We start from the raw sequence: 12,038 nt of genomic DNA, 5'->3' as shown, positions 1-12,038 counted from the left end.
AATTCAGGCTCGAGCAAGCCTAGACACTCTCAACACAACTTGAGTTGAACTTAGACAAGCTCTTAACCAATTTAAACCTGCCCGAGTTGCACCCTCCAACGTAGGGGTGATCATGAATCCGTCCAACCTGATCGAAACGATCCAACCTAATTGATTTTAGACGGATGTGTGTCTTTCAGTGCACGGATGCAGATGAAATATTTCAGAATTCATAGATATGGTTCAGGTGGTGGATCAACCATCTAACACCTGCATGAACCTGATCCGCCCGTAGATTCCAAAAAAAAAAAAAAAGGAAAAGAAAGAAAGAAAGAAAGAAACTGCTAACAAGTAACAATAGAGTATAAATAATAAAATCTATATTTCTGTGAAAATAGAAAGCAATATCTTAAAAATATCCATGCGTAGTGCCATGACCTATTAGAGACAAATAATGCATATTTTTTAAAATATTCATGCAAGGGTAGGATGTGAAAATTATGAATTACAATTCAAAAAAAAATGCCTAAAATTTGTAAAGTCCAAACCGCCAGATCAATCGTATCCATCCCCCAATCCACACGGCTTGCTCCAAACCAGTGAAAGGATACAGATTGAATTTTTACAATCCACCTAATTTTAGACGAATGACACCAAACTTCATTCACCCCTACTCCAACGTGTGCTCACCTCTGATGTAGATGAGTTACATTACTTTTGTGTATTTTATTGAGAAAATTATCATTCAAAGGAGAGATTTTTAAAAATTATTATATATTAGTGAAAATGTTTATCATTTTAATTATTAATATTTATAATGTTTATTACTATTTTGTAAATAATTTTTCATACTATAAGTGGTGAGTAATTTTCCTAATTTTATTATTAATAAAATATTGACGCATTAAATAATAAACTAATGAACTAAAAATATGTTTCTAAAAATAAAATTTTTTTAAGAGATAAATAAGATAAAATAATAACACTCCAATTATTAAATCAATTTAATTTTTTTAATAGATGATATAAAAAAAAGACCTTACAAATTGAAGCTCGGATAATCCAAAAAGAACTCATGGTTGGCCCTACAAATCCCTTAAGTTTTCTAAAGTTCTAATTTGAACTTGAGAAAAGCCAAACCTTAAACAAAATATGTATAAAATTTGAACTTGACCGTCATGTTAGGTCTAGTCTTGATTTCGATAATCCGAACCATTCATTTGGTATGATTTTTCTATATATATCATTCCTACTAAAAATTAAGTCAATTTAATGATCATAACATTTTAATTTTATTGTGTTTGTCTCCAAAAGAATAAATCGTCTATTTTCAAAAGGTTAATGACATTTGTAAGTTTGATTATTACAAATATCGTAACTCAATTCTATGAGAGTCATAGCTAAAAACAAAAAGAGTTACAATATAATCAAAGAGTTTTTAGATCATGACCAAAATAATGTCACAATCAACATCGCATTGAGTCATAATTAATATTAAAATATGTATAATCAACTCATAATTAAGTCTTAACTAATACCTCTATAGGTTATAATCAAAGTCATAACTATTCCCTATTGAAAAACATATTTGTCGTTTATTTTATCAGAAAAAATTAGATAAAATAAAATAAAATAAAATTACGATTATCAAATAGATTTAATTTTTTCATAAATAATATATAAAAAAATACTTTATAAAATCAACTATTCAAATAATCAAAGTGGAACTACCCGCCCTAACACAGACGGGCAAGTTTTGTCTCTTTAGCCATTGACATAACTTGACTCTGGCTGGCTCACCTGATCACATTATAAAACCAACCACCAGCTTGAAGTTACGAAACACCTACAACCAGCACTTCCCAAGCTAAGTTTCACCCATAAAAAGCCGCGAAACCCACCTCTAAAATGTCCAAAATAACCCCAACAACATCTTTTCAAATCCTTCTCTCCATATTCGCCCTCCCACTCCTCATCCTGCCCTTGCATGGAAACTCCCAATCTACTGATTCAGAACAAACAATCCTACTCAGACTCAAACGACACTGGTCCAATCCACCCTCCATCAACTACTGGACACCATCACCACCAAACTCCAACTACTCCACCCACTGTAATTGGCCTGAGATCACCTCCTCCAATGGCTCCATCACCGGACTTTCCCTCATCGACAAAACCATCACGGGGTCAATCCCACCGTTCATTTGTGACCTCAAAAACCTCACCGCCATTGATCTCCAGTACAATTACATCCCCGGACCCTTCCCTACGGCTCTCTACAACTGTACCAAGCTTGAACAGTTAGACCTCTCCCAAAACTTGTTCGTGGGGTGCATTCCAGGCGATGTTGACCGGTTGTCGATTCATCTCCGGACCATCAACCTCAGCTACAACAACTTCACCTGCGATATCCCAGCAGCCATCGGGCGGTTTCCGGAGCTCACAACCCTTCGGCTTTATCTAAATGAGTTTAACGGCTCTTTCCCGCCAGAAATTGGCAATCTGTCAAGGCTCGAAATGCTGGAGCTGTCGGACAATGAATTTGCACCGATGGCGATACCATCCACCTTTACCCAGTTGAGGAGACTTAAACAACTATTGGTCAAAGATTCAAGTTTGATCGGTGAAATCCCGGAAACAATTGGGAATTTAGCAGAGCTCGAGGAATTGGACTTGTCAAACAATAACTTGACTGGTACAATTCCGAGTGGTTTGCTTCTGCTGAAGAATTTAACAATAGTATATCTCTTCAAAAATCACTTGTCCGGGTCAATTCCTCAACCCATTGAAGGTTTGAAGATGGAGGAATTCGATTTATCCGAAAACAACTTGACAGGAACAATTCTGGATGATTTTGGTACACTAACAGAGCTGTCAGTTTTGTCTCTATTTTCCAACCAACTCTCGGGGGAGATACCGGAAAGCATTAGTCGCCTTCCATCACTGAGATATGCAACATTGTCCAGCAACAATCTCTCTGGAACATTGCCACCGGACTTGGGGCAATATTCCATTCTTCAGGGGTTTGAAGTCGCCTAGAACCATTTCACTGGTAAGGTGCTGGAGTACTTGTGCGCTAATGGTGGACTAATAGGAATTGCGGCATATGATAACAATTTGAGTGGTGAATTGCCTAACTCACTCGGCAATTGTTCGAGTTTGTTGATTGTTCGCGTTAATGGTAATCACCTTTCTGGCAGTATTTCAGCTGGTCTCTGGACATCAACCAATCTGACATTGTTGATGCTTAGCGATAACTCCTTTACCGGTCAACTTCCAAGAACACTTGCACCAAGTTTATTACGACTCGAGATCAGTAATAACAAGTTTTCCGGTGAAATCTCAACTGGGTTGTCTTCTTGGAACCATTTAACAGTGTTCAGTGCAAGTAAAACCTCTTTGTTGGTACGATTCCCCAAGAATTGACAACACTTTCTCAATTGACAACTCTGCTGCTCGATGGGAATCTATTTTCCGGTCATCTTCCATCAGATATTGTCTCATGGAAGTCGCTGACCACTCTGAATCTCAGTCGAAACCAACTCTCGGGTTCAATTCCTGCCAAACTTGGTTCTTTACCAAGCATCACTGTTTTGGACTTGTCAAGGAATGCGTTCTCAGGTCAAATTCCAACTCAGATTGGCCTTTTAAAGCTAACTTCCCTCAATTTGTCTTCCAACTGTCTCACTGGAAGAATCCCATCTGAGTTTGAAAATACTTTTTTCAATGCCAGCTTCTTGAACAACACCGGTCTTTGTGCAAGCAATCCATCACTCGGCCTTGAGATCTGCTCTTCTAGATTTGAAAACTCGAGCAAATTATTCTCCAGGCTTCTCGCTATAATCATATGTTGAGTTGGCTACAGATTCTGGCCATGTGAGGGAAAGTAGCAGCCAGCTACATGGTGGGGAAGCCATGAGGCCATATGAGTTGGCCATGAGGCCATGAGGCCATGAAGCCTCAATCTGGAAAGCCACCGAAATGGGCTGACAGCCAGCTCAATTAATCTAGCATTGGTAATCTCTATATATAGAGAAGCCAAGGAGAGTTGTAGTACAGCTGAGAGGTGTGAGCTTAGAGAGCAAAGAGAGAGACAATTACAGAGAGTGTTGTAATTTTTACCATTTTGTTCAATATAGTGAATCCGCTGCCCGTGGACGTAGGCGACTTGCCGAACCACGTTAAATCTTGTGTGTTATTGCTTGTTTGAGTTCCCTGGTGTGCCCCCGATCCTCAACAATTGGTATCAGAGCTCGGGTTGCGAAAAATCGAATTTTTCCCGAAAGTGCCCAGATTTCGAAGTGCTCAAAATCCACTTTTGACCATACCAGGAGGAAGAACTCCCCGAGAGGAGTCCAGAACAGCAAAAACAAAGCCCAGAAGCCACCACACGCGCTCTCACGCGCTCTCTGAACAAAGCGCGTCAGCCACAGTCGCGGCACGCGCCCACACGCGCCGTGCAGTCACCGGCGCGTGATCCCAATCGCATCCACGCGCCACACACACGTCTCCAGGTAGAAGACGAGCCACGTGGCACCACGTCAGCGCCACGCCAGCACCGCGTCAGCGCCACGTCATCCCGCCACGTCAGCACCCCGTGTCCGACTGACTGGCCACGTGTCAGACATGTGTCAGCCCAGTCAGCCTGAGCCGCTGACCAGCCGCGTTGACCAGCCGTCAAGCCGCCATTGACCGCGCCGCCTGCGCCGTTGACCGAGCCGTTGACCGAGCCGTTGACTGGAGAAATTATCCGGTGCATCTCAACGCACCAGATTCTGCAGATCTGACCCGTCCAAAGTGTTTTTGCCAGATCGGAGCCATTCGGAGTCCGTTTTCGATGAGCCAATAGTGCTTCCCAACTATTTGGAGTATTCCGGACACATCTGTACGGGCAATTTTTTGAATTGAAGTTTCTAAAAAATGGCAGAATCTAGATCAACCGAGTCCGTAAGTAATTCAACCAGTACAAGCACTTCTAGGCATTGGACCCCGGTGTCCCATGCCAAGTTCGAGGTAGAGAAGTTCAATGGAAGCAGCAACGTCGGCATGTGGAGATGCGAAGTTAAGGATATGCTTGTCCAAATGAACCTGCACTTCACTCTAGGAGACAAACCAGATGACCTGGACGAGATAGAATGGGATAGGGCGAATCTCCTGGCCTGCAGTTCCATCCGACTTTGCCTTGCAAAAGAGGAGAAGTATGCCTTTACAGAATATGATATTGCGAAGAAGCTTTGGAAGGCGCTGGAAGATAAGTTCATGACAAAGAGCATTGAGAACCGGCTCTACTTGAGGAAGAGGTTGTTTTGTTTCGACTACATTAAAGGTATTTCGATAAACGAACACCTAAATAACTTCAACAAAATTATTACGGATTTGAAGAATTTGGATGATCAAGTTGGTGATGAAGACAAAGCACTGTTATTGTTAAATTCCTTGCCTGACTCGTATGATCATCTCACTACTACTTTACTGTACGGTAAAGAGAAGATCAAGTATATTGATGTTGCAAACGCCTTGGTGAACAATGAGTTCAGAAGGAAAGATAAGTCTGTAAACAGGGACTCAACATCCGAGGCATTAACAGTCAGAGGCAGAACAAATAACAGAAGAAATACAGGGCGAGGAAAGTCTCGCTCAAAATCCAGGGGGAAACCTTCAGACAAAAGACGTCTTGCAAAAGACGAGTGTGCAGCTCGTCGCCAGAAGGGGCATTGGGCAAAAGATTGTCCAAATAAAGACAAGACAGAAGAGAAGGTGAATATTGCACGAGATGGAGATAATGATGAAGGAGGAGCCTTCACAGTTTCATCATATGGCCAGTCGGATGAATGGATAATAGATTCTGGATGTTCATTCCATATGTGTCCTAACAAGCAGTGGTTCTCGAGCTTACGAGAGTTCGATGGAGGAGTTGTGCTGATGGGCAACGACCAAGCTTGCCAGACAAAGGGGATTGGAACAATTAAACTGAAGATCCATGATGGAACAATCAGAATTCTTGAAGATGTACGATATGTACCAGATCTAACCAAGAATCTCATCTCAGTGGGAGTTTTAGACTCCAAAGGTTACAGAGTAACCATGGAAGGTGGAGTCCTTAAAGTTGTTCGAGGAGCATTGGTTGCAATGAAGGGTACTCGACAGGGAAATTTATATTTCCTAGATGGCTCTACAGTCACAAGGAGAGTGGCTGTCTCCACCAGCTCAGAAGATGATGCATCAGACACTTCCAAACTTTGGCACATGCGCCTAGGGCATGTCAGTGAGAAGGCTTTACAAGGGTTGGTAAAGCAAGGCCTGTTGAAAGGCGCCAAGACGGGGAAGCTTGAGTTCTGCGAGCATTGTGTATTGCGCAAGCAAACAAGAATCAAGTTTGGTACTGCAATTCACCGTACCAAAGGGATTCTAGACTACGTCCACACCGACGTATGGGGTCCTTCCAAGAATGCTTCGTTGGGAGGTAAACATTACTTTGTGTCGTTCATTGATGATTTCTCTAGAAGAGTTTGGGTTTATACAATGAAACACAAAGATGAAGTCTTAGACATCTTTCTTACGTGGAAGAAGATGATTGACACCCAGACAGGCAGACGGATCAAGAAGCTCAGATCTGACAATGGTGGAGAATATACATCAGATCCCTTCTTTGAGGTTTGCCAGAATGCAGGGATAGTGAGACATTTCACAGTTCCTGGAACACCGCAGCAGAATGGAGTTCCAGTACGCATGAACCGCACTTTGGTGGAGAAAGTCCGGTGTATGCTGTCACAGTCTGGATTGGGCAAGGCATTTTGGGGCGAGGCATTGAACTATGCTCGTCATCTTGTCAACAGACTCCCTACTGCAGCATTAGATGGAAAGACTCCCATGGAGGTATGGTCAGGAGTCCCAGTTACTGATTATGATCAGTTACGTATCTTTGGATGTCCAGCATATTTTCATGTTACAGAATCTAAGTTGGATCCAAGAGCCAAGAAAGCCATCTTCTTGGGCTTCGGTGACGGTGTCAAGGGATACAGACTGTGGTGCCCTGAATCAAAGAAAGTTCTCATCAGAAGAGACGTTACCTTTGATGAGTCTGCAATGCTGAAGCAACCAGATCCTCAACAGAATGAGAAGAAGTCAGTGCAGGTGGAGTTTGAGACTCCAGCAAAGACTAGTCAGCCAATCAACCATCCTGAAGAAGTCTCAGAGGATAGCTTTGAATAGAGTTCAGATGAAAATGAAGATCCAGAGGCTTCGCAACAATCAGAACCCATTGCAATCAGGAAAGGAAAAAGGGTTACTAAGCAACCCAGTTGGATGACCGATATGGTAGCCTATGCACTTCCAATCATTGAAGACAATGTTCCGTGCACTTTCAAAGAAGCCATGCATAATGCAGAAAGTGTCAAATGGAAGGAGGCTATGGATGAAGAGATCGAGTCACTTCACAAGAACCAGACTTGGGAGTTGGTGCAACTTCCAAAAGGCAAGAAAGCAATTGGGTGTAAGTGGGTTTACACCAAGAAGGAAGGCATTCCAGGCAGAGACAACATCAGATTCAAAGCTAGATTGGTAGCTAAAGGCTATGCTCAGAAGGAAGGAATAGACTACAATGAGGTATTCTCACCTGTTGTGAAGCACGCGTCTATTCGCATCTTGTTAGCTTTGGTTGCACAGTTTGATCTCGAGCTCGCCCAACTCGACGTCAAAACTGCCTTCTTACATGGAGATCTTGAAGAGGAGATATACATGTCCCAGCCAGATGGTTTCAAAATTGCTAGAAAAGAGAATTGGGCCTGTAAGCTGAATAAATCGTTGTACGGATTGAAGCAATCCCCGAGACAGTGGTACAAGCGATTTGATCGGTTCCTGATGAAGACAGAATACACAAGAAGTCAATTTGATCATTGTGTATATTTCCGTAAGCTTCCCGACGGTTCCTTCATCTATTTGCTCTTATATGTAGATGATATGCTGATTGCATCTACGAGCAAGGTGGAGATTGACAAACTCAAGGCACAGTTAGCAAGGGAGTTTGAAATGAAGGATTTGGGAGAAGCAAAGAAAGTTCTTGGCATGGAGATCAAGAAAGACAGGAAGAAGGGCACAGTTTGTCTGACACAAACCCAGTATCTGAAAAAGGTGTTAGATAGATTTGGCATCAATGGGAAAACCAAAGCTGTAAGTACACCATTGGCCCCTCATTTCAAGCTTAGTGCTTCGTTGTCTCCACGCACAGAAGAAGAACGGAAGCATATGGCACAGGTTCCATATGCAAATGCAGTTGGTGCATTAATGTATGCTATGGTTTGTACACGGCCTGACATCTCGCATGCTGTGAGTATGGTAAGCACATGATCCAGGAAAAGATCACTGGCAGGCAGTGAAATGGATCCTAAGGTACATACATGGCACGGTCAATCTGGGATTGAAGTTCGAGAGAGATAACCGACTCGGGCAGAATTTGGAAGGATATGTGGACTCAGATTATGCTGGTGACTTAGACAAACGCCGGTCAACAACAGGGTATTTATTTACGCTTGCTAAAGGGCCGGTAAGTTGGAGGTCAACGCTTCAGTCAACGGTGGTTTTGTCTACTAAAGAGGCAGAGCACATGGCAGTGACGGAAGCCTTTAAAGAAGCTATTTGGCTACATGGGTTGATTGAAGACTTGGAAATTGTTCAGGAGCACGTTGAGGTGTTTTGTGACAGTCAGAGTGCCATTTGTTTGGCAAAGAACCAGGTTTATCATGCCCGTACCAAGCACATTGATGTTCGTTTCCATTTCATCCGAGAAATTGTGAATGAAGGGGATATTCTGCTTCAAAAGATTGGTACTGCAGATAATCCGGCCGATATGCTCACAAAGGTAGTTTCTGGGATCAAGTTCCAACATTGTTTGGACTTGGTCAACATCTCTCGGAACTGAGCACCTTCGGGTGCATGGCAGTGTTGATCGATCACTATGTTGGATAAGAGAATCCTCGCCAAGGTGGAGATTTGTTGAGTTGGCTACAGATTCTGGCCATGTGAAGGAAAGTAGCAGCCAGCTACATGGTGGGGAAGCCATGAGGCCATGTGAGTTGGCCATGAGGCCATGAGGCCATGAAGCCTCAATCTGGAAAGCCACCGAAATGGGCTGGCAGCCAGCTCAATTACTCTAGCATTGGTAATCTCTATATACAGAGAAGCTAAGGAGAGTTGTAGTACAGCTGAGAGGTGTGAGCTTAGAGAGCAAAGAGAGAGAGAATTACAGAGAGTGTTGTAATTCTTACCATTTTGTTCAATATAGTGAATCCGCTGCCCGTGGACATAGGCGACTTGCCGAACCACGTTAAATCTTGTGTGTTATTGCTTGTTTGAGTTCCCTGGTGTGCCCCCGATCCTCAACATCATAGGTATAGCAACAGTCTTACTTGCATCAGCTATGCTACTCACATTCTTCCTAATTAAAACTAAGGGCCGCGAATCGGATTCCAAGTGGGAGCTCACTTACTACCAGAAATTGAATTTGAGTTTCAAAGAGTCAGACATTTTGTCAAATTTGACTCAAAATAATGTGATCGGAAGTGGTGGGTCGGGAAAAGTATATCGTGTTGAGTTGAACTGTTCAAGTGAAATTGTAGCAGTTAAGAGGATTCAGAATATCAAGTTGGATCAAAAGCTCGAGAAGCAATTCCTAGCAGAAGTTGAGATATTGGGCACAATTCACCATTCCAACGTAGTGAATTTGTTGAGTTGCATTTCTAGTGAGACTACAAAACTTATTGTTTATGAGTATTTGGGAAACCATAGCTTGGATAGTTGGCTCCATGGAAAAAAGAGGCAAAGCATATCGGATTCAGACCTCGGTGTTGTCTTGGACTGGCCTAAGTGGTTGAAAATTGCCGTGGGAGCTGCCCGAGGGCTATGCTACATGCACCATGATTGCAAACCCTCAGTAATTCACTGAGATGTGAAATCGAGCAATATTCTGTTGGATTCTCAGTTCAATGCAAAAGTTGGAGATTTCGGCCTAGCCAAGATATTGGTAAAGCATGGAGGGCCTAATACGATGTCAACTGTGATTGGCTCTTTCGGGTACATTGCCCCAGGTAATTAACATATAAATTGATTTAGTTTTAATTTATTTTCGTATTTAATGATTTTTTTTAAAAAAAAATTGAAGTTAGACGAATTTTTTTAACATGTTTTTTAATTTTTTTTTTAAATGGTTTATTTTTGTCAGTCGTAACATTTTTCAAATAACTAAAAAAATAAACCTCTCAATTGCAAATTGCGATCGGAGCTGGCAGGGGCTAAGTTCAAAAAAATTTAAATGTAAAAGTTGTTTTGAAATCGGTTTACTAAAGACAAAAATATGTTAAATCTTGTCCAAAAAAATCTGAAATGGTTTGATTTTTTCTTTAAATAGATGTTTGGAAAATTTTCAAAATTTTAAAAATTGTCTAGTAGAGATGGACGAAATATTTGTAAGAAAAAAAAAAAAAAAAAAACTCCAGAGTTTGATTCTTGTAATAAAAAATGTCCTGAATTTTTAATTTTACCAATTTAAACAATAATCTTTTGATTTATTGTCAATGTAAACTATCAACCTATTTCGGTTAAGCAAAACCTATGGTAATTTGTATTTTACTCATTAAATTCAATATAGGTTTATATAAAATATCTAAAATATATTTTTTCATTGAGTTTAATGACTAAAATACTTATTTCTTTCTTCGTTAATTTTCCTTAACGAAAATAGGCAAATGATTTAGATTGAAACAATCAAAAGATTATGGTTTAAATTAACAAAATTAAAAACACAGTTTATTTTGTTACAAAAGTCAAACTCTAATTTTTTTTTTCCCCAAAATTTAAAATCTTGGTTCCAAATCACAGTAAGAGTTAGCTAGGAGCTGAGTTAAAAATTAAGGAAATGTGGAAAAATATTGAAACAATCTACTACAGACGAAAACAAGTTAAATTTTGTTGAAAAACTCCTAAAAAGTTTATGCATTTTTGTTTTTAATGAGGTTTTTCTTTTTCTTTTTTTTTTTTTTTGAAAATTTAATTTTTTGTTAGATTTGTCTAGTCTAGATTGATGTAAAATGTATAAAAAAAAATAAAAAATAAAAAATATAAATAAATAAATAAAATTACCTCAAAGTTGTAAAACGTTCACTAAAAGTAAGTCAAATATAAGACAAAAAAATAAGTCAACTTATAAGCTGTAATTAAAAAAATCCTAAATTTTATTTTACATTAATATTTTTGACATTCATAGTTTAAATTATATATGACTTTCAGAGTATGCTAGGACAAGCAAAGTGAGTGGGAAGATTGATGTCTATAGCTTCGGTGTTGTCCTTCTTGAACTAGTTACTGGTAAGAAAGCCAACGATGAAAATGAAGATATGTGCCTTGCCGATTGGGCATTTCAATATTACAATGAAGAAGGAAACCACTTAGTTGATGCCCTGGATGGGAAGATTAAAGAACCTCATTACGTGTATGAAATGACTTGTGTTTTCAAGCTTGGGATCATTTGCACTGGCCCACTTCCCTCGAATAGGCCTAGCATGAGGCAGGTTTTACATATCTTGCTCAATTGCAGCCATCAATCGGGATTTGGAGGGGGGTAATGTTGGGAGTGAGAATGACTGCAGTTCTGACTTCTCTGATGATTTTAGGCAGGGGAGTATTTTTGAAGGTGAGGACGGTAGTTTGTTTTCCATTGTTTAGTTACTCTTTTCATTATTGACTATTGCATAAGCAGTCTCAATTACTACCACAAGAAAGCTGCCCCCTATCTCTAACGTGTGTTTGGTTGGGAGATTTGAGAAGGGATTTGGAAAAAGAAAGGGAAAAGCTATGTGAAACTAGGTGAATTGTAGGTATGTTTTATTCACATTTCACCTACCATTTCTATTTCCTTTTCCAAATCCCTCATCAAATCCCCCAACCAAACACAGTATAAAGGGGCTCGTCACTTCGTTCATCTGTAGACTGCAGTCGACCATAGTGATTCCTTTTGTAAACTTAACTTGCTTGGTGCCCTTCACCGGTTTATTCCTTCCTTGAGTGGA

At 40.4% G+C, this 12,038-nt stretch overlaps 1 protein-coding gene across 1 annotated transcript; it reads left to right on the top strand.

The window, feature by feature from the left end:
• The first annotated feature begins 1,852 nt into the window (after positions 1-1,852).
• Positions 1,853-11,694, top strand: LOC114323977 (uncharacterized). Its single transcript, XM_082900748.1, is given in 5 exon segments — positions 1,853-3,367; positions 3,370-3,828; positions 9,372-10,061; positions 11,260-11,585; positions 11,587-11,694. Coding segments are annotated over 5 exon segments (3,063 nt in total). The 5' UTR covers positions 1,853-1,887.
• Positions 11,695-12,038: the final 344 nt, after the last annotated feature.

This window comes from Camellia sinensis, chromosome 13, assembly GCF_055761805.1.
Source record: "Camellia sinensis isolate YWXY chromosome 13, ASM5576180v1, whole genome shotgun sequence".
Classification (NCBI taxonomy): domain Eukaryota; kingdom Viridiplantae; phylum Streptophyta; class Magnoliopsida; order Ericales; family Theaceae; genus Camellia; species Camellia sinensis.
This window is presented reverse-complemented; position numbering and strand designations above follow the sequence as displayed.